At 42.8% G+C, this 24,073-nt stretch overlaps 1 protein-coding gene across 1 annotated transcript in view; it reads left to right on the top strand.

Annotated features, from left to right (window-relative positions):
* Positions 1 to 20: 20 nt before the first annotated feature.
* The window catches only part of si:dkey-100n23.5 (uncharacterized), a 44,808-nt gene continuing 20,755 nt past the window's right edge, over positions 21 to 24,073 (top strand). Inside the window, exons 1-5 of the mRNA XM_055230728.1 lie at positions 21 to 163; positions 2,039 to 2,091; positions 2,342 to 2,396; positions 5,274 to 5,330; positions 5,407 to 5,463. Coding sequence (XP_055086703.1) covers positions 83 to 163; positions 2,039 to 2,091; positions 2,342 to 2,396; positions 5,274 to 5,330; positions 5,407 to 5,463 — 303 coding nt within the window. The 5' untranslated portion in view covers positions 21 to 82. The remainder of the gene's footprint in view (positions 164 to 2,038; positions 2,092 to 2,341; positions 2,397 to 5,273; positions 5,331 to 5,406; positions 5,464 to 24,073) is intronic.

Raw genomic sequence — 24,073 nt, forward strand, 5'->3', positions numbered from 1 at the left:
GCACAGTAGAAACAGGAAGTGTCAGTAAAACTACAGGAGAGCAGCAAACATAAGCATCACCCAACATCTTTTTTGATATAAAATGTCAGTTGAAAGTTTTAAAACTTCAAATAACGAATCACGATGTGTATTTTTCAACACTGACTCAGAAGACCATCGATGTGTAAGTTGCCTCCATGTTTCCCCAAAATTTGTCGAAGCAGCTAACCACGCTTTCAAAATAACATCATAACATCCTTAAAACAAGACCGGGCAAACGTGCCAAAGGGTTTTCACTGGTTGCTTCTTTCTAGACAATCAATACAGATGTTAGCGCATTATATTAACTTAAAACAGTGAAAACGTCGTTAAGCTCCTTTGAGCAGAAAAGTAGACAGTGCTTTTATTGATCCTTTGCAGTGACATCACGCTGGGGGGGTTCTTCCTGTATGCCTATGGCGGAATGTTCAGTATTTACCATGGTGACACAATGTACACATAAACAATAACTGCCAACATGTTTTAAGATTGTCAGAAAACTGAAGAATACTGGTTTCAAACACATTTAAAGAGCCTGTGATCAATACAAACATTCATGGTGCTGTTTGATTTTAACAAAGTGAGAGTGAGTGACTTGGCTAATGTTAGCTAGCTTGTGACTGCAATGCTATTTGAGAGAAACTTGCTTAACAGTAAAAAATCAGCTCTCTCGTTTTAGCTCCATCCAAGTCAGTTTTTTATAGCCAGATTGTGTTGGACAGGCCATGTCTCATGTGAAAGCTCACAATCTCCAGAATTCACTCTCTGAGCTGCAGGTGCTGGATTTAGGTAGTGAGGATTCTGATCAGAGAGTCCTTTTAGGTTTAAACTATCTGGATTTCAGCATTGAAACTGGCAACTAAAATGAGAGACTCATTGCGCTTCTTGGAGGTTTTCTTGGATAATCGTCTTGGGAACTAAAACATCAAATTATAACATAAACAACATGGCCATCACGTTCAGTGTTATTAATGTAATTAAGATTACATCAGCAAGCATTAGAATTGTTAACAGTAAATGCTATTTTTTATCTAAACATGTTTACCTTGTATCTGGAAACACAGATAGTTCAAGTTTAAAACAGTATGCCTTGGTGTCGACAAACGTTTCTCAGCCATGATGTCTGCTTTCGTTGCTCTCGTTTATCTACATTTATATATATATATATATATATATATATATATATATATATATATATATATATATATATATATATATATATATATATATATATATATATAATTTATTTATTTATTTATTTATTTATATTTTTTAAATACATTATATAGTTTTATTATTGTTCCAAGGATAGTCAATGAATTAAACATTTTAAAGTGTGAATGACGTAGCTAGCTCACTACCTACATTCTACAGTGACAGTTGGCTGCCAACACGTCTTGGGTTATCGTTTTATCAGAGGGGGAATGCTGTTGTTATGCTGCTTTGCTAAATACGTTTTGTGGTGAGCTATGCACTTATCTAACTTATCTAACCTATTTTCTCCTTCCTAGCCCCACATTCTTCAGTCTGTCTCTTTAATAGTCTTGTACAGGATGTCAGTGTCCTGCTAGAACTGATGTAGTGGTGATTCCGCGTCACATCTGATATGTTCACATTCACAGAAGTTTTTATAAGCTCTGTTGCCTAAAGGCATATCTGCCCTTCTTTTAATGAGAATGCCTTAATACTTTCCATTTATTTCACACCTTTTTCTAAATTTCTGCATACATTCTTGTCAGATTTCTCCTTAGAAATATGCTGAATGTCTGGTTGTAATTGTCGGCTTTGTTTCGAACTTGTATCTCGTCTCTTCTTAGTTGTAAAGGCAATTGCAGAGATATTAATATTTAAGTTAAGTTAAGTGCTTTATATATGTTTTACCAGATTAAATTAGATTCTCTGCAATTGCGCATCAGTATTATGGTTAAAAAATAAAACATTCCCACCACTTTAAACCCCTTGAACAATTCTTAACAGTAAAATCTGAAAAATATACAATATATTTTTGTCTGCTTTATAGGTGGTGATCCTGACAGTGAAACGGGCCACAGGAACATTCTCATTATTGGGATGGTAAATGTTGCATGACTTTATCACTACACTAATTATACTAAAGTTGATAGAGTGAATATACGATGGCATAGTTTGTCCTAGCACCTGCTTTAGACTCGGTAGTTATTCTAAATGTTGTCCAAGACCCTGCAGGGATAACTGTGAACTATATAATCATGTTTTTACATTCAGTAGGGTACACCCTCAATTAGACAGCATTTTGCCAGTGCAGAAGTCATTATACTGAAGCAGTGCTGCTGTTTTTCCTCAGCTTTTGGATGTTGTTTGTTATTTGGCTGCTTCGACGGTACAACTCTGTCGCACAGGTAATATGTTGTTTTTTGATTATGATTTTTACTATCTTAGCTGACTGCTTGTATTTCCTTTATGTCAGTGAGTTTGTGTAGTATAGTGCGCTGCTAGTCCTGTCCGAACCCTGTGGAACAACTCTGTCAGGTCGAGCAATGCTTTTAACAGAATCTTCATAATCTGAAGAAAATGACATCTTAGATTGGACTGATGGATCCTATTACCTCTGAACCAGGTCACGGAGCATAACCTCACCCTGCTTCTCTGCCCACTTCACCTCTGCCTCCTCCCTCTCTCCTCTTAGGCTGCATAAAGCCTCTCCTTTCCTCCATCCCTTTACAAAGGTTATCCATCAGTCAATAGTCTTTAGTGCACTCTGGCCCTCCTACGCTCTTTTCTGTCTCCAGATACTCCCATCCCCCTCACCTCCTCCTCCTCCTTCTTCTGCTTGCTTGTTTTTTAGCAAGGGTCACCTCTCGACACAATTGAATAAAAGGGTTTGTTTGCGTTAGTAAATATCGTTTCTATTTACATGTGAGGGTATGTCACATTGGGAGGTTAGCCTGCATAGCAACAACCTCCCTGAAATTACACCTACTGATATCTACTAACTACAAACCATAGACTGTATAAAGAAGTGGACTAAGTGAGTGTGACGTCACCAATAATGTTCATCTCCAGTCAAATGAAGCTCATCGAGGCTAGCAGTCAGGGGAGAATTTAAAGCTGAGTTCCATATTTGAATCTCTGAGCGCGCGTATCATAGCAATCAAGGAGCCAATCTGGAGCAAAGCCATTGAAAGTACCACCCCTTCTTGCCCGCACTGCTGGTTTAGCAGGTGGAGAGCACTTAGCAACTCTGTCAATTAAATGCTGACAGGAGCAACCTCGGGGAAAGAAGGCGCCTGATTTGTCTGTTATTAATGTTCATATCTTGAGTTACAGACACAATAGCGAAATAAAAAACCCAGGATCATGTAGAGCAGATCAATGCGAACTGTTTAAGACCAAAATGACGAGCAGGGTGGCCGTTTTCTAATGTAAAGTGAATTGTAGCCAGATTCGATGGAGCCGGAAGCATGCCCATACTCGCTATTTGGAACACGGCGGCTAGCAGGTTAGCTATGTCCATACAGTCTGTGCTATTAACTGATAAACGACTGTTTCAAGCATTGTTAAAGGAACGTCAGTTTTTATGAATCGGGGTCTTTACCTGATACAAGAAATTCTTTAACAGTTAAAGACATGTCCTGCCAATCGATTAATTGACTAAAAAGGTGGCATGGCAAAAGCTTTCAAAACTATTACATATCTTTATGTATCTGACTCAAACTGTACTCACAAGACTAGAAGTGCATGGGAATTCATGCAAAAACAAGTATTTATTAAGGAAAAAGTACTAAAAAACAATGCATTTATATAAAGATTGATTAAACAACAATAATAATAATAAAGCTGAAAATGTGCTTGGCAAAGCCTCTCAAGGCTCTACACTGTAATCATTATTCATTCATTTCATACTCTGTGGTGGTAAGCTACTTTTGGAGCCACAGCTGCCCTAGGACAGACTGAGAGGTCATCAATCCCTCTGACCACCACTAATCACTCATGCCCACACCCCTTTCATACTACACAAGGTGACTCAACAACAGAACTTAGTCCGAACAGAAATCGATTCTTTAGACCGGGAACCACTACTCTGACCACTGAGCCACTGTTCCCCCAAAACTTGTTGGTCATGAGTGTTAATCTTCCTTTTACCTTAGACCAAATCTTAAGATATCTCACTCTCTCATTAACTTCTGCTTTCTGGTGTTGTGCCTTAAAAATCTTTACTATCGACAAATACAGATTTTGGTTGACTAAGGTCGTTTTCACACTGCTCCTAGTTAAGTTGACGTAAAAGAGCATTCGCTTCGAGAGCAGTGCTTGGGCTGGTATGAACGTGACAGTCTTCTGGACCGCAGTGAGCGGTTGGTCTGAGAGCGCTTGAAACAGGAGGCCTCGGAGTGGCTCCACTCGCACTCTGGAGTGGGGTGAGTGAACAAGGCCGACCTTGGGCCGACGTATGCAGTCCTTGGTACGACTAGAAGTGCTTGGAATTAGGTAAAAAGCACTCTCATCGCATATATTTGTGTAAATGGGCGCTGCAGAGGTGCTGTTTGACATGTTTGCCTGACGAGGCAGTTCGGATCAACTTAATATCAGCGTCACGTCTCTTGCTTCCGTCTGAGCAGGTGAGCCTGGGTTTGTCTGCGCAGGTGAGCCTGGGTTTGTCTGCACAGGTGAGCCTGGGTCTGTCTGTGTGTTGTTTTCTCTGTTTTAGGCCTCACTGTATATTTAACCACAGATGACAGAAAAAACACTGTGTATAGCACCAGGGAAGCGAGCATGTGCGTGCGTATTCATGGAACTCTGTCTGCTTGAAGCGCGTTGTCATAGAAATAAGTTCTTTGATGAGCTGATGGCCTCTCACGTGGCTTATGGTGCGTGTTTGGGGTAAACGATGCATGGCGCATGAACAAGACCGACCCAAAAGTAAAGGAAACAGAACTAAATCTAGTGCGCACTGACGTCGGTCCACAGAGCCACTAACATGTGTGAAAACGACCTCAGGCACCATCGACCGATTAATCAAACAATTAATCGATTAAACTACAAGCAGCAATAATATTTAAATGTAACGTTCAGCAAATGTATAAACATATAAAAAATAAACATTTAATTAGTATTTAAATAAAACTAAAAGTGTATAATGGCAATATTTTTTGTCACACTTATTGTAATATTTTAATGTGCTTATGTTAACATATTTTTAAAAAAGACAAATGTATAAATGTATTATTTATACATATTTGCCATTACAAAGGAAGTAAATATTATTTTTATTACAGAAGATGATTCTGAGCCTCACTGTAGCTGCTTTCTTCGACAGTGTTGCATACGTCATGGTACGTAAGTTCTTTATCACTTATGTTTTGGACATTTTAAAACATTTTAATGTTGCTGTTTGCTGTTCGCATATAGGGAGACACCCACCTGGAGGGGTCGCTTTGTGACTTCCAGGCCTGGTGGCTCACATACTTTGGTAAGTCAGATTCCTGTATACCTGTTTCCTCATTAATTGAAACACATTATTCATCATTAAACTGATGAAAATGGAAAATATTCAAGTATACACACCCCATTTAATTATGACTTACCCTGGAGAAATCCAGTGTGATTGTTAGATAATTGAATTATAAAGCCAATGAATTAATATTTATTTCATTGGGCTAACAGTCTATCATCACTATTCAGACACCAGTGAACATAAGATACAATTAAAAACCATGACAGAACAATGATAAACACAGTGAAGAGTTTTCTTTTTGCTTCCTTGACAACTGCAAGGCAGCATTGCTTGCCTCACCTATACCTTATTTGTGCATTACATGCTGTGTTCACACCCAAAGGCCACACCCAAATCAGTGTTGAATGTTATTGGATTTATTGGAGGACTTATTTAGCTTCATAGAAACAATTACATTGCATCATCCTTAGGGTTGTCTGTTGGTCTCACTCTGGGATGGTGAACTTTATTAAGGCAAATATTGGGTAAAAGTAGAGGTGAGCTATATTGATAAAAAGTATTCCTGGATTATCCTGGGGAACAATTCAGATTATATTATGGCAGTCCATCATGAATGTGCTAAAAGGTGCCTGTAAATGTTGTAGTTGAGGTTCAAATGTTACACAACTGTGCAGGAATTGTAATTATTGAATACTTTTAACACTGCCGTACAGTAACAAGGGTGGCGTAACTCAAATGTATACTGTTATTTAAGATGCACTTGACCTTGTCAGTCATGTATTCTTATGTAGGCTTTCCGTTTCGGGGCGTTTGCTTTTCAGGCTTTGTCACCACATACTAACACTGAGTTTGAAGCCATAGCTATATTTCACTGTAGCTGCTTGTTCTGCCAGTTCTGTCAATGAAGATGCATGGATTGGAGTCCACATACACTTAAAACAGGCCTGAAAATGCGAGTGAGATTTTTAACCTTTTACAATAAATGATTGCCGTCAGTTAATGCCCGGTTCGTCTTTCACATTTGCCTCAAACTGTTGTCCACTGCTCCTATACGTTATCAGATCTCCATCCATCACCTTAAGTCACAGGTTTCCCTCATATTACTGCAGAATACGGCCTCATTTATCAAAAAGTGGAACTGATGAGCCTTCTTACGCCGCATGTTGTTGTAGTTGGTCTTTGTGTGCTGGAGCTGTGTTGTGGTATGACCTTGTTGTTTTTCTGTGTACTTACAGACTGGAGTGCCCTGGCCTGGGTTTGCCTCATCACTCTAAACCTCTACCTCAACTTGGTTTGTGAAATAAGCACTAACAGATTTGAGATGTGAGTAGGATGCAGTTTTTATTTATGTGTACTTTTCATGGTTTTATGAGTCACATACAGCCTGGATCTGAGTTTGTTCTAAGCAGAGCTCTGGTTTGCCGAACAGTTTGGCATTGAACAATGACTGCTCAAAATGTTGCATGTTTTGTAATCTGCATGTTTGTGCGTGTATGTGAGCCGTATTTGAAACCAGAAAAAGATAAAAGTGCAAATCGGTGGATATTAGATTTTAAAATTTTGAACTATGTCTAAGGATTGGCCATGGAAATACTGAAGGAAAAACTAAAAGGTACGACATTGCCGTTGGTCAACAAGCTGTGTATGTGATTTTAGCTGTAAGCTATCATCTCAAGTTTCCAACCAATTTGCGTTTTTTTAAATTTTTTTTATTTTGGTGTGTAAACGCACTGGCTCTTCAGATTGTAGGTATCGGCAGAAAGCCTGCAGCTGTGAGGTGCCTGTGTGTGCGTGCGCATGTGTTTGGACTGCCGAGCATGTGTCTCCCCATAAAGCACTGGCGGCCCCTCCCTCCCCCTCCTATTCCTCTTCTGTTCCAAGCAGTCGGCGCTCTAATTGAAATGGGAGTGAGTGTCAGCCGTTAAGTGTGTGTCTCTGTATGTGTGCGCTCGCAGCCGCCTTCACGCTTTGTGCCTTTGTTTTTCTGTCGCTCAAACTCCCAGGAGCACTCGCCGTAGAGGGAGTGTGAATTTGTCTGCGCGCTTGTGTCAGATAGTTTCACTTTTTATTTGCCTGGTGCAGCGCTTTGTGATATAAACACACAACCTTAAAAATTAAATGTGTCTGTAGGCAAAATGTCTCAAAATTTAACAAGTTAGTAACAACTCGCAAATGCGCAAGTGGATTAGTGGTGGTGTGTGGATGTGCTTCGGTGTGCACATCTCTCGAACGCTGCAGAATGCAAAGAGGTCTGGGTGGTAAAAGGAGATGGTTCCCCCCCATGGGAATTTCCCTGCATTGATTAGCAATAAGGCAGACGATAAAATGGTGGTATAACTCAGACAGAGACAGCTTTATAGGCTGAGGAAAGAGGCTTGCTGGGGGACCAAACTCCGTCCGCTCCCGAGCCTTATCAGCGCACACCTCTCATGAGTCCAGAGGGACGTAAGTGGATGGAGGATATGTCTGTTTTGTGTGTAGCTGGTCATACATGAAGCAGAAGGGGGAAAAACACACCGCTTAATAGGCTAGAGCAAAGCGAAGGCTGGAGCGTCAGGGGGGCTGTCATGTATCGACCGTGGATAGATAAGCTCTATGTGTTTAGACAGGCAGCTGTGCGACTTTGTATGCATGCACAATCAACCCTCCCTAACCCCCCATCCTCTCTCCTCTACAGCCTTCCACGTAATCACGGCACAGTGTGATGGTTTATGAATGAACGAATCACCAGAGGAGACCGAAGAGTGTAGGTTGAATGATCTAACAGTGATTGGAGTGGGTGCGAGCACGGAGGGAAGTGTTGGCGTGCAATGTGTGCGCTGCGAGCAGGTTTTTCGAGTGTTCAGAATATGTACGCTCTGGGCACGGGGGCAGTGGAGAGGCTGAGAATGGAGGTGAGAAATGAGATTAAGCCTCAAGAGAAACGTCTATGCTGACTCTGGTGTGTGCGTGTGTAGGTGTGCGAGAGATGCGCCGCTCACAACACTCCTGCTGTGCCTCATTAAGCCCATGTTGTGCGCTGCCTTGGACCTCATCATTTCTCCGGCTTTACGCTGTCGGTGTGCCGTGTGTGCTAGAGAAGCTGCGTGTGAGGCATCGGGGGCTCGGAGCTCGCAGCATTGATTTTCCGACAAGTCCCCCTCCCCTTTGCACACACGCACGCACGCACATTACCACCACTTGTCACGCTACGCAACGGTAGCCGTGATTTCACCGTTTGTGTCTCCCCTCCTTCAATAAGCGTGGTCCCGTTTATGGCGCCTTCACAAGTTTCTTCGTGATTATGTGCTCTTAGATTGTATTCAACATATCTACAAATGTCAGAAGTCAACATTTGGGATATTTTTAATTCACTGTCTGTTAGGGTTATCAAAAGTATCGATTCCAAAAAAGTCACATTCACAGAACATAAATGAGCCTCTTCTCAATAGATTTAAAATAATCTTGAGCGGCATCAGAACAAGTATAAGACCATATAAACTAGTATACGCCCATGGACTAGTATGGAGTTTACTGGAAGTACTATGATTTAATGTTGAAAATCACATTCTATTGCTTAATGAAAGAGTGTTTTTTATTATCATTGTGGTATCAAGTTTGAAATTACTACTGTCTGGAAGAATAGGATTAATGTATGCTTGAGAAGTATTAGGAATTTATCAAGACATGTGGCTACAGTTCAGTTGACCACATTGGGAATGAGTCAGGGGCAGGACATCGTCTCTATTGACTGGGAGCTGCTGTGTGCTCTATTACGTATTGACGCTTTCACCAAAAAGACACAAGCGCATAAATCTGTCTCCTACACTTAGTCTGTCTCCTACTATTGATATAAAGGTGTAGATAAACTGCCTCTAATCAAATATTTCCACTTTTGCAGCTTGTACCATCTGACAGCATGGGGGGTACCGTTGGCCATGGCCTCTCTGCCCCTGCTGAAGGGCTTTTACGGCCCGGCAGGCGCTTGGTGGTAAGTCCAACAACATTTATTGATTGTAGGAGTTTTGCAGACGCTGCCAATGACTGCTTTTATTCTGCTAAATGTAGTGCTTTTGACCTGGCTTCATTCCAGTTTTGAAAAGCTATAGTTTATTTTAAGGTTTAACGTTTTATGTGAAAAATATTGGTAATTTTTTTTGTATCAGGTTATTTGGAGATTGGATAAATTGTGAGAAAGGGAGCGGTGATCTGGGGCAGAACTGTAATCTCCGGCCTGGGCTCCTTTTCCACTCTGGGCTTATTAATAGCTACAGCTGCACAGCGTTCCCCCTCCGCATTCACACAAGTCTGCCTTCCGCTCGCGCTCTCCCTTCCCTTTGTAACCCCTCATCTCTCTCTCTCTTCCCTCAGCTGGATCACAGGCGATCACGTAGCCTGGAGATTTGGGATGTAAGTAGACCCTTTCAGCGCTACCATCAAAGTTTCTCCCGAATAGGGCAGTGGGGGTGTGCGGGGTGGGGGTGTGCGGGGTGGGGGGTTCTATGGGGAAATGTGAAGGGTTGTCTGTCAGGGGAGTCTGTGTTTTTCCCTATAGTTCAAGGCCAAAAATGTGTGTGAAGACTCATGACTACTTCTGTTAGCAGACTGAGGAGAGTTGCTACACTATTTTTAACTATTATGGAGAGGCTATGTGCGATTATATCAGTCGATAGCGTTTTGAAACGAGCCTCAAGTCTGTAAGTCTGGCTGTGCCTCTCCACCACCAAACAGACACACCCGGACATGCACATGGTTGCCATGAGCCAAGGTAATTGTGTTGCTTTTCACAGCATCAGCGGGGAATAAATCTTTCTAAACAAATAAGGCGGCACACACTCAGACACACACACACACAGTACAACACATCGCCATCAGCAGTGCTAAACGAGCCTGCGTGTCTTTTATCCTGCTCCTCTGCACTTGGCTCTGTCGAGTTCTGTGCGCTATCATGGCCCAGAGGGACACATTGCTCAGAGGATCAGGGAATCTTCATTAGCTCTAATTATATCAAACCAGACGAGAGATTAGAGGCCAAGGCACCAGCCATCAAGGAGGAAACACATCTCCTCAAATGTGCAAACCCCGTTGACAGCTGGCAGGCAAAAGCACAGGAGGGCAGAGGTTGTAGTTTTACAGGTGGAGAAGTGGGAGTCGAGCCATATGAGCTACGCTTAGTGTGACGGGGAAGTGAGAGAGAGAAGGGGCGACGTACCCTGACGGGAAGGAGTGAGAGTGAGAGAAATAGATTGCCCTTGTCTCTGCCCACGCCGCGTAGTGTGTCTTCATCAGAGTTCAGCGAAGCGCGCGGACAGGACACGAGAGGTGGGTGGGAAGCCTCGGAGGAGATAGACGTATTAAACGGGATGAACGGAGGATGGAGAATGAAAAGCAGAGAATTGTGTGGTGTGACGTAGGTGCAAAATTTCAGAGGATCAGTCGGTAGTGACTCGAGTCTTAAGTACTACCGACTGCTAAGACCTCCCTATATTGTATGAAGAATACTGCTTACATAGTATCAACCAACCAATAGAAATATAAATAAAATATCTCATATAACTCATTAATCATTTTATAAATATGTGTGTTTTAAAGTATACAATGAACTGCTCAAAATGAAGAGGGAAAAAGCCTAATAATGTACGCGCAAAATGAACAGGAACCAATATGAACCAGTACTATCTGAGCCTTGACATTTACCTCCTAACCACATCGTCTTTCATCTTGTGCAGGAAACGGCTTTAATCTCCCAGTTTACATAGCTAGAACAGTGTAGAACTTCGAGGGCTCCTAAGATTCTCTTCCTATGCTTCCCACACCCTGTTGAAGCGGTCAAACAGGTAAATCATGATCGTAGTTCAGACAAACTGAAGGTATGTCTAGAGCTAGATCGCGGTGTCTTTTTACCCTTGAAGTGTCAATTAAAAATAATTGATTATGGCCTCATATCCTTTTGAAGAAAACCATGCCAAGACCAACATCGTCATCTGATTGATCAAATTCCAAGTAAAACCAAATTTCACGTGACTTTATTTCAGATCACTAACCCCCAGTATATTTTTTATTCAAATGCAAATCTTCTGTCTTTTTACTACTCTTTAATGATGTCGAGCTCGCGTCTTGGATCTGGTCTTTTATTACATTTTAAAGATCTATCCACCTCTCCTCCGTCGCGCTTCTTTCACGTTTCTGCTGCTTTTGCCTCCTGTCTCGCTCTCGCTGCCTCCCCGGGTACGCTGCTCAGCTGTAGAGCGCGGCGGACTCTAATGGCAGATCATTATCATGCTAATTAGAGCACTTTGTAGCTGCCGCCCGTCACTCTCCCTCCTCCGCATCACCCCCCTCCCTCACCCCCATGCTATCGTTAAAAAGGCCACCCCCTCCTTGGCCCTCTCCGCCGTCCACCCACCCTCGGCCTGTCTCTCCATCATTAACGGGACGTGCGCTGGCGTAATTGGACGCTGTTTATTCCGAGGAGCAGGTTATTAAATCACACTGAGGTAACGGCAGGGCTGATTTCCCCTGCAAATGCTTTCATCATTGTCCACTGTCATTATTGAAGCGAGTTAGACATACATGTATTTAAATACACATTTGTCTTCTGTAATCGTTCTAATAGGACATAAAGAGAAAAAGGATGTTAAAAACCAGTAAACGCAAAATGGGAAAAAAAAGCATGTACATTTTGAGAATGAAAATGCACTTTGATGTGTTTTGTCTGAGCATTATTTAAAAAAATGCCCCTTTCTTCTATCCCATTCCATTTCATTATTTTGAACCTGTGTAAAAGTATTGACTTGAGAAGGGAGGGTGCTGACAGCTCAGCCAGATAGTTCTTCCTGATTTACTGAAGTGGAACAAAAGTGACCTGAAACCTGTCTATCGGAGTGACACAAAGGCCGTTCTGTGATTACAAGGGAGAGGTTGAAACTTCGCCGAACTTGCATCACATCCCAAACGGTTACATAACACAAGCCTTTCAACCCCCAAACAGCAAATTAACGCACAGCCACCTTACTCAGCAGGACAAGTTTCACAATTTCTTAAAGGCTTGCCATAGTATTATTCTGCTTATTGTTTTCACCACTTCATTCAACAGGAATGCAGCGCACTCCTGGTGACACTGTGACATTATGCTTTACTTTCTGAGTGCCAATTTTACATGCACAAAATACCAAATTTGTGAAGTCATCGTTAATAAGAACAGTGTGCGCTGCAGTTAAAGGAATTAAGGTTTTAATCTCTGTAATACAATACTGTGAAAGAGAGGTGCCTAATTCATGGTAATTAACTTTTAATAACTTGGAGGAATCCCCATCATGATGACAGTGCTAACAGGACAGTAACAAAAGATCATATCGAAGTTACGTATAAATATTTAATTGCAATACATTTGGGTTCCTTGCAAGAAGAAAAATTAAATGCCCTGTTTGTTGCACCCTGTTGTTTTGATTGTCAACACGTAGCATTTTGTAGATTTGAGTATTTGTTTCAAAGTTTTGCTTTAATTTAATTCTTGCTTTGCTTTTTTTAGATGGTATGTGCCACTTTTCACCCTTATCCTGCTGATGATCTGCTGCTATGCCAGGATTATCTTTGTGGCCAATAAAAGGGTAAGTGCAAAGTTAGTTTTCTGTTTTTCTCTCTGTCTAATCACTTGTCACTTTCCTTCAAGCATAATTTCAATTGATCATGATTTAAACATATAATTCCTTGAAAACAACTTACATTGGGTTTTGTTTTTTTAGGAAAAACTACACTACATCATTTTTGTAGTAGTTTAAATGGACTTATCTGAAAGATTTTAACAGTATTTTTGTGATATATTCATTTTAATTATTTATAAATCCTAATTTCAAGAGTAAATGTATCGACACATGTACATTGTTGACATATACATTTGAGTCAATTCCCTATTTGCTGCGTGACTCTTAGCAGATATATCTGTGTTTTGCAGAACAGGACAGAACAGAATGAGCTCAGAGGCAGCATTCCACCAAGTTCACAAAGCCACCATTCCTCTGATCTGACTTTGCATATACTCACTGTCACAAAAGCACGCATAAGTATTCCAGAAATGAGATTTAAATCTGTATACTAAACAAAAACAAAAACATGGAAAGGTAGAGAAGGATCTAGAAAAGTCTCTACTGACAGACACAGACCAGAAATACAGATGGACTGCATCACTTTTTAATTTGAATTTTTTTTTTTTTTTAAAGAGTAAATGACTGTAGCGTGCAATGTGCTTCTCATAATTCATTCAGCTCACACTATTAAGGTGTGTCGACGGCTTGTCCCAGCTCCATGTTCGTTCTACATTAAGACATCTTCATTCCTCTGCGTTATCCCTTCCGAGCCTTTATTCTCACTTTGCCCCTGTTTTTCCCCCAGAAATGTTCAGTTTTTGCTTTCACTCTCATCTATAAGTATGAAGGGCTTTATCTCCTTTCAGCTGCTGTCTCACATGAAATGATTTCAAAAGGCTTTGAAAGGTGGGCTGATGGTGACGCAGGGGAGTATGGCATAGAATCTAATCATTTTACAGGAAAATGTTCCTGAAACTTCTTTCTTATTTGAAAATGTCACTGGACCCAGCTTTTTTCATATAATGTCATCGTGTAGAGCAGTACAGCAGTGGATGATGAGTAGTAGTTGCCAATCCATGAAGAAAGAGGGATACATTTTATGACTTGCATTTGGTGAAATTGTGCAAATGAAAAAAATCTTTTTAATCAGTTAATAAGAGGTTATCTATCCAGGTCTAACAATTCTGCATCTATATCTGTGTAATCCCTCAGTTGTCCAGGTATGATCCATAGCAAGAAAATACAATTCTGTAAACTGGACAAAGGTTTTTAGCATGAAGACCTAGCTAACAAACAGAAAACAAATAGGTGTGTGTACTTAGCTCCTCCCTTCAGATAGGTATAAGGCATTGTCCACCAGCAACCTGATCAGAACTGAAGAAGCGGCTTGGATGAGCGGTGAAACGCCTCCGTTCTAAAACTTTTGTCCAGTTGAGAGAATTGAATTATCTTTAGCTATAGGTCTGCTTCTACTGGCTGAGGTTAATCTAATGACTGAATGTGTGTCTAATCTCCTAGTGTAACACAAACACACAGCGGTCGTGCATGCATTTACAGTGACCATCGTACCAAAACATGCAAAACATAAAGCTAATAAATAACTGAGTAAATGAGCCGCTGGTGGCATATCGTCCACTGTTGTTTTTGTGCATGCAGCCGCTCCAGAAATTTGCCTTCTAGTGTCTCGACTTACACCAACTCTACGACCTCCCAGCTTTATCCCAAAGCACAAGTCCTCACTTGGTATCTGCGTATGTTAGTGTTGACATTTTTCCTTTCTCCCAAGAGAACAGAGACTTGGAAGAGCAAAAAGTATTCCCATGTCCCTCTCAAGGGAGCTCTCAAAGCTGCTGTGTTTGCTCCACTTTTCAGTTTTTCTGCAACACACTCAAGTTAAACCCACCCACAACTCTTCTTTGACTAATTTCATCCAAGCTACTAGTTGTCTAGAAAAGTAAATGTAAAGGGGGGGAAAGTATGTGTTATTCTTATTATTTATGTTTAATAGACTCTTTACAGAAGGTCATTTGTACAGTAATTTGTTTTCCTTCATTTTAACAATTTCTGTTGCATTTTACAGATGCAGTCATGGTTGGGAACATTTAACCCAGAACGAGAGAGGCGAAAGGTAAATAACCCCTTTGATTAGAACTCTATTAGAAGATAACTAGCTATCTTTAGATGAAATGTGAAACAGAGAAACCTTTGTGTCTGTAGCAATATATAATTAGTTCTACCACATCACACACACATTCAAATCGCACATTAAAGTTTAAAAATCCATGTTATTATCACATTTGTATGCCGTAAGGCAAACAAAACTCCTTTGTGCACATTTAGCACTTCATTTGGTTACCTGCCTTTACTCCAGCCACACCCAGCAGCTTCAGGTCTCCCACAGCATGGTGTGGCGGAGAGGCCAGATTAGTGCTAAGGTTAAATGGATGCTGCCCCTAAGTGGTAGATGCAACTACTTCAGACGCAGTGAACACAGGTTAACTCTTTTAAACCTGGTTCATCTTGTCTCTTTCTCCCTCTTGTGTCCACACTTAGAAAGTCACATTCCTGTTTAGAAGCTTTTATGCATGCTTTTACAACAGCAGCAGAGTTCACATTGCCAGGCCAACGCAAACTCTTTCATGTTCCTGGTGTCTTTGCGCTAAACAGCAGGTGAAAAGTAGAGAAAGCCAATACCTGCTGTGCTCCCAACAACTCCTGCTCCTGTGATTTCCCCCTCGCCCCCCTCTCTCTCTCCCCTGTGGCTCATACGCGGACCAGTCCCACATTTAGTGCTCTCACATGTTCAGTCTCGCGTCAGCCAATTTCCCCTCTCTGACTTGGCTGGCCACAGTCGCCTTGTATCTGGTGTAGAGTGGAGCTGACGGGAGTGATGACGTTCAGCACTAGCGCTCACAGCTATCAGCGCCGTCAGTCACACAGCCGTGACACATCAGAGCGTCTCAAGAGGTTTGTGGTCACACATGAGCACCTTAAATTATATGTCAGACAGAGCGTGCTTGTTTTGGACGTGGTCGATGATAAACTTCTCAACCTTTGTATGTACACAGCTCTATTCTGAAAGGGCAAACTGTTTGTAGACACATGTTGCATTTAAAATGATCACAAACTTTTTAGTCTTCACACTGAATTGTTGTTAAATGAGAGGTCCTTTAATTAGTGGTATTCTAATGAGTTATAGTAGATGTATTGCCATCCCTATCTAATACCTCTGCGTGGCAACATCTTTGAACTTGCCAGTTTTTATTTTTGCTTATAAATGACTGAAAACAGAGCATGTTATTATTAACAATTATGCTATTTTATATAGACAATAATGTGTGCTTATGTTAGGAATGGCTATGATAAAATGGTATATAAAGTAGTATCTTATCAATGCGAAATCTCCGCGATGACTGAGCGCGGCTGGTGCAGGGAATGGCTTGCCACTGATAACTGCCTGTAATCTAGCGTGCGTCATTAACGCTGGGACCGCCAGGCTCGCTGCACATAATTACGGTTTCATTCCCCTTTGCCTCTGGAGCAGCACCGAGGCCTCTGACACAGGAGGGCTGTGATTAGAAGAGCACAAGGGTCTTCTCCTCTCTCTCCACTTTTCCGCATCCTGTCTCTCTATGTTTGAATTCCTCAGATGTTTGCTGCTGCACAGAACTGGGATTTTCTTTGGGATTGTTTTTTTATGGACATGCAATTAGTGAAGTCACCAGGAGGTGTTTACCAATTACACATTTTTGTCAACCTTTAGATTAAACTTTTTTTAAAATCTCATTCACACATATTCAATAGGTTTTAGTAATATTGCTTGAATGCGTCCACGTTGTGTTCAGTTCATTATATAGTCAACATAAGAGGTGAAAACTTGCCTCTTGTTTGCATACCTCCCCCAGCTCCTCTGATCCACGCACACATATAGTCATAAAACACCTCCGCGGGGCTCTGGCGATTTTCATTAGAATTCTTTAAAATGCCTGCGTTAGAGCTTGCACGCCGCTGGGTCTTTTCTGGTGAGTAATTAATTTCCAGCATGTGGGGGTAGAGCGAGACTCGTGTGCGCTTGTGGGCCTGCCTGCCGGCTCTGACTGTGAGAGAGAGGGAAAGAGAGAGAGAGAAAGAGAGGGAGGGAGGGAGGATGGATGCGTGCTGCTGGCCCGGCTACAACGTGCCTGTGTCCGTGTCCGAGGGGAGGAGGGGGAGGAGGAGGAGGAGGAGGAGGAGGAGGAGGGGTAAAAACAGCACAGCGCAGAAAATCGATCCAGGGGCCGTGCTGCTCTGCCTCTTCCCGACGAAAGGAGTCCTCCTCTCGTGGGAATTAGTTATAACAGCTTGTAAAAGCTCTACACCACCAGCCACTTCCCCCTCATTTCCACTTTGCTCTGTGTGTCTGTCTATTCCAAAGTAAACTGAACGCACCATATACCGGCTTCCTGTTTAATTGGGACCCTTCTTTCTTGCTCATATCACCATGGGTATTATGCGTTATCAGCAGGTTAATATTTGATTAGCTTTTAATTGGTCTGTGTTTTTTTTTTTGCCTTGGTGTGGGGATGTACCATTTAACGCACTGAAGTTTTCAAATAAGGACCATTTCGCGTCTCTTCTCAATCTTTATAGTAGCCATTGTTTCTGTCTCGCAGGTGTCCTTAGCGGAGGAGATCAGACCGTTGAAATGGTATCCCTCAGTTTACCTGCTCGTGTCTATCTTCCCCCTCATCAACAGGTAACACAACATGCACAGACACATCAGCCACATAGACTATTTGCATATTTGCTTCCCTGATTATCTTATCTGGTCTATGCCGCCTCCCTCTGCTTTTTCCCGTCATCCTTTCCTTTCGTTCTCTTTCTTATCTCAACTCTCCGAAAGCCTTGCTCTCTCTCTCTCCACGAAGCAGCATTAGAAGCGTCTAAGTGCGTGTATGTGTGTAAGCCTAGCGCATTTTATTGGCTTTTTTAAAAACAAGGGCTTTACTGGCTGAGGGTTTGTGGGTGGAGGCGGGTGGTCCAGTAAATGATAACCCCTATGCTGTTATTACTCCTACCTTCTCTTCCTGTCCTCCTGCACCCAATCTCTCACTTTCCAATTCCCACTTTCTTTCATTTCCCTTCCCCCAGCTTCCTCCCGACTGCGCTTCAAACCGGTGTGATTGACAGGTCAGGGTTACTAAGTGATTAGCTGTGGCGGCTCTGCTTGTCGCCACGGCAATGTAGGCGGAGACACAGGTCAATTACAGGGTCAACGTCTCTCAAAGGCACCGCTCAAACAGTGCCCATCCCCCCTGAGCGACCCTTTTGGCCCAGCACCTCTCTAGCTCTCCCTCCCCGTGCCCCTGCTGTCGGCTGATGAAGATGACAAACTGCGTGCGGCGCTCACCCTCCGCTGCCCTCGATCCAGTTCCCCTGATACTTCTGCTATCTTACTATAACACTTTGTTTTCCTTTGGATTTCTATGATCTATGTTTTACGTTAGTAGTTGTGTTTTTTCTTGGTTATGGTGCATGAGCACCAGCAGCATGAATTCAGTCTCTGCCATACTAACCTGCTGCCTTCATGTAGGAAACCTTGTGCTGAAAGATGTCAGCATACAGTAATCTCTTACAAATCTCTCATACTTCATCACTCCAGCCATTCATTTGCTGCTTTCTGCGTATTACCCTTGGGAGTCAAATGCTGTAACTTTGGGTCTTAGATGGGTACGTGGGTACTGTGTTACTCACTGTCACCTTCATTCATCCTGTAGGGGCAGTTTAAAGTTGCATGGTGAGAGATTGAGAGTGTTATTATATTCAGTATGTTTGATGCAAACATGCAGTACTACGAAATGATTGAATCTTCAGACCAACTCTGTGCATTGGAAACCTTCACCATGACAACATAGAGTTTTAATGTTTGTTATGACGACATGACACATTAAATTCCTGTTAACTATTTATAAGAATGTCTATTAAAAATGCAGCGACATGAACACTTTAGACTTTACTATAGTCTTTCTATTAAAATGAACTCTTTAATGTCCTAGGCCTGTTTAAAAGTCTGCCCTTCTAAGCCATGTTCTCCATTAGTAATGGTGTTGTTCTATAGTCTATGCAAACCAGGAATAGCTTAGAGTTATTAAAATAAAACAAAGTTCAAACTGGCGGCCAAACAGGCTCCTTTCGCACGCACCTCTCTCTCTTATATGAGCACATTTCTCCTTGCTCGCTGCGCTACCTTCTGTCTTTCTCCGGAGAGAACAGGAATGAATTGCTCTCACCCCCCTCTGCCTACTCCCCCACTCGGCAGCGCAGGCTGTATATATCTCCGGCTCCTATTAATTTGTTAGCCTCCCCTCCCCCTTCCCTCGCCCCCTCCTCCCTCACTCTGCTTGGCTCATATCCTCTGCTGCCTTTTTTCTCCTCCTTTCCCTCCCGCTCGCTGAGTGCTGGAGTGTGTAAAGTGTTTGTCACGGTGCCGCGCTGATGTCGCTGTGCTCCGCCGTGTGGAAGCGGGAGACAGACACGATGCATGCGCGTGGATGTGCGTGTGCGTAGGCGGGCACCGGGCGGTTTCGTGCCGAGGTGAATGTGCTGTCGATCGCTGCTTGTTGCCGTGTGTGCGAGAGCTGCGTGTGCGCCCTTGTTTGTCCGCTCCAACTGTGTGTAGTCCGTTTCGTGTGTGTGCGCGCCGAGCTGCGCGTGTGTCTGAGTGGGGGATTATTTCTATCTGAGCTCCAAAGCCTCCTAAACAGGGCTTAGAGAGACGGCCCAGGGCAGCAGCTAAAGCCGGCGGGTAGACCTCGCTCGTTCTCCGCGCCCTGCTCCTCCGCACTCTTCCCCTCTATTTTACCCTGATCCTTCGCATTAACACACAGACACTCCCCCAAACAAACACACAAACAGTTTTGGCTCGTGTCATCTTCTTCACACTCATAAACACGCACACATACATTTGCACGCCACGCGCAATTTTAATCTGTTCCAAATGTGCACTGGTAAATGTGTTAATTCGACACCAGCTGTTGCGAATTGAATTGGGGAAAGCGCTCCTACTTTTTCTCACTGGCACACGGGATTGTTGATGGGCAGTCAGGGCCTGGGTCCTTTGTCAGTCCCTTGTGTCCAAACCTTCCGCAGTATGATGTTCTCATGTGGCAGCAGCATCCACACCTCCACTTATCCTTCTACAGTGTCCCTCTTCATTCCTTGCTTGGACCCTCATTCGCAGTTTTTCGCGTGAATGTGTGTTTGAGCGTAATGCATGGGTACTACTAGAGTTTTCACAGCCTGCTTCTCACATTGCCTCCCTCGTGTGCTTTATGGTGTGGGTGTGTGTTTGTTTACAAGGCTTGTCTAGATTCCTACTGTGCGTGCTTGTACGCCTGTTTGCATAAATAAGCCCTTTCCTCAGAATCTAGCTGCTGATTTCAGTGGTGCAACGCAACCTGATGTGTGAGTGCTCATCCAGGACAGCACGCTTTTCTGTTATCAGAACTTTGTGGCTATGTGAGTCTTTCTTGACACCCACTAGAATTCGTACTTTTGTGGGTTTCATACTGTCTACGGTATACACTGGCAACGGCTTGAAGCTGCGAGGTGCCTTGTAGCGTAGGATTCACCATATTGCTCCCGGACATAGTTCTCCTACGCCGTTATACTTGGTTTCCTCAATAGTGAGTTTTACAGTGCACAGAGACGTATTTGCAGGGGATTTTTGTATGTGCACCCTACAGCAGCCCCTACCCCACCCCCCCACCCCCCTCTGCCCGCCTTTCTCTGGAGGAGATCTGATTTCCCGGCTCCAGGCGAGCTGCGCGAACAAGACGTTGTGTGTCTGTGTGCACTTCACGGCGCCTCCGCGCGTGTGTGTATGCAGCCCAGGCCAGGCAGACCTTCCCCATCTCAGCTCTGTGCTTTGAAAAACGAGGGAGGAAATCTCAAAGCAGCAGTTATTATTCATTCCTCAAAGAGAAATGGGTGGAGGAGGATGGAAGGAGGGATGGAAGGAAGAAGAAAGACTGGATCCAAGTCGGGGGATATATTAACTCTTATCTCATAGTATTTGGCGTTCTGCATCCCAGAATGCACTGCCTCTTTCTCATCCTGCTTTCTCTTCAATTCTACATGCAGTTGTTCTTTGGTTCTCTGAATATATTACAGCCATGATGAATGTGTGTGTTACAGTGTATAATGTCTACACTTTTATACCTTTCTGTGTTTTGTTTACTTTAATAAGTTGGCTTTAAAGATACTTATGTTCAGTATGTCATGTTCCACACTGGTGGTGTCTGTCTTTTGTTTGTCAGTACACTGTGAATTGTGTTTGCTTAAATATTTCCTAGTCGTCAAAATGCGTGTTCATCTTTTCTTCAATCGTAATGGCAACTGAAACATGTAAGGTATTTTGCTAATGTATTGTATGCCTAAAAAAAGAACAATATCTGTTTGAATCACAATCCAAGAATCTAAATGAAAAAACCTTAATAGTGATTATTTTACCTAAACAGGCCTCTGGACAAAACCCTAGACACCCCTTGTTAAAACTTGGATAAACAAAAGTTGAGTTTTAAGGGTTTTTAAAGCTTTCAAGGAAAATCATGGTCATATATTATCCACAAATGAGACACAAACGTCAGCATTTCAGTGTCCTAGGTGCAGAGAAACAAGAAGAAACCTCAAATAAAAAACTCAAATGTACCACACAAGTTGAACTTTTGCGCCACTGCAGTTGTCCCAAAACGTTCCCAACATCTCATGAAAAGAGCATCACACCTGAAAGTGCACCCATGGCTTGTGTCACGAACAATGATTGGAGTTTGTCTCATTCCACGTCTGTTACCAAACCTGATGCTGATTATGGTGTTATGGTGTTACACAGTTCTCCACAACTAATGCCTGTTACACCTCTGACCTCTGACTTCACTGTATGAAACCCCATGACATTTTGCTCTTTCATCTCAGCTTCCACTTCCTCTAGGTGGTCTAAACCAGGTCCATGATCTTTATATTATGATGTCTTGATAGAATTTCTCTTAGAAGATGGTTACATATAGAAAGCAATGTCTTGAAGAACGAAGGACTCTCACATTTTGTTAGTCTTATTAAAATAGTAGCACAATAACGGCCATACTCAAACCTATATTTATGGCGTTTAAAATTCTCATTTACTTTGTCAACATCCGTCTGTATCTATCATCATATTCATTTCCACACAAATGCTGAAGACGGACATAACCTCTCTCAAGCTCTTTTGGACTTGTACACACATCGGCAGACACACGCAATCACACACGCAACACTCCCCCTGCTCTTTCAGGCACGTCTTTAAATATTCATCACTCTGGCTGCTCTGAGAGTGCCGTAAACGCTGCCTCACACTCCAGGGAATCGCTAAAGCCTACTCTATCATCTGCTTCACCCTCCCTCTCCGTCTCTCGCTCTCTCTCTTACACACACATGCACACTCCCCGTCTCTCGCTCTCTGTAACTCACACAAACATAAAGATGAACACAAACTCACAGCACCGCCACTCACAGGGAATCGTTCACGTGCATTGACACTCAGAGGCACAGCCGGTGGCGTGGACAAAACCTCAGACACACGGTGCTACATGAACGCGTCAAATTGTACAATGAGCAGATTTCGCGCACGGTGCTTTCACTGGCGGCTCCAAGCGCTGAGGGTTGAGTGGTGTTGTGTTCCAAGAAACAGGATGTCTCTTTGTTTGCTTTTTATTTTGTTGGTACATGTTTGTCGCGTCAGTCCCCAGGATCCCAGCATGCATTTTTTTCAACTTTAAAATTTTTGCAGGTATACAACACAATGTATATTTTCATATGTTGCTGTCTCAATAGAAACACAATTTCTTGAACTTGAATTAAAATACCTGGTCAATATCACTATCGCCAGTTGCAGAGTCCCTTAATATCAGCATTGACTCTATATTGGTTGGGCCCTACTAGTTAGTGCACAGTAAAGGGCAGGCTGCGCAGTATATGACAGAAAAAGTGATCCTGGCAGGATGGGATATTAGAGGAGATGGGCAGAGGTAGTGTACACAACCTAAAGGCTAGAGGAGCAATACCGTTAAAAGTGACTGACAACTTGATGGATCGGCCGTTTGAATAAATAAGGAGGACTCAGCGAGTCATGCACGCGTGATATTGACTGTTAGCGTACAGGTGGTGGCACACCGAGACGTAGTGCTCCATATAGTTGCGTTTTGTTGACCATTTCCTCATGAGTCATACAGTATACACAACACCATCCCCGCTGTCCGATAGCAGCGAACTGACTGAGGAGGCGAGCACACACACAATCTAGCGCGACACACACAGCAGCTCAGGCAGGCATCGCCCGCAGCTACACTCCCCCTCTCACCGCTGCCTCCCTCATTCATCTTTCATTAGCCTGGCTCGCATAGGAGAAACAGCCCTCCTCCCCCTCCTTTGCACATCAACGTGTATCTGTCACTCTCCAACTTCTTTCCTTCCTGGCCTTTTTTCCTAACCTCTCGTTGCGGTTGCAATTGCAAGTAATCACTTGTTGTCTCTCCCAATGTTTACTGTCTTTTTGGGTACGCTCATCTGCATTTTAGACTCGAAATCCAAGCATGGACTACTGTACTTATGTCTACTTTTGACTTTCAGCATTTCAACATACAACAAAATATTCTTGTTGCCCTACATTGACTGAAGCAAATTTCCAAGTTCATATATTTGGGGTCTATAACCCATACTTTTTCAATTTTAGATAATAGGAAATAAATGTGCGTTCTGTTGTCCGGCACGATCCTTGGATTGGAGGTTGATGATGGACTTTGTCGTACACCTGGTTGAAAAGATGTGGCAATTGTTCAACCGATCCCCATGTTGAGGTTGGAGACATGGTGTGGAACGTGTCACAACAGCAATGCGTGATTTTTTTTTTTAACATGATTGTTCCTGCGGTATGACACGAGCACCTCAATGATTATGTGGGGAGTTTCTTCCTTTGATGCAATGCATTCAAACAATAGAGGTCAGGTTTTGGATGGGGACAGGACTCCATGCCTGCCAGACCACT

This window comes from Periophthalmus magnuspinnatus, chromosome 21 (assembly GCF_009829125.3).
Source record: "Periophthalmus magnuspinnatus isolate fPerMag1 chromosome 21, fPerMag1.2.pri, whole genome shotgun sequence".
Taxonomy (NCBI): domain Eukaryota; kingdom Metazoa; phylum Chordata; class Actinopteri; order Gobiiformes; family Gobiidae; genus Periophthalmus; species Periophthalmus magnuspinnatus.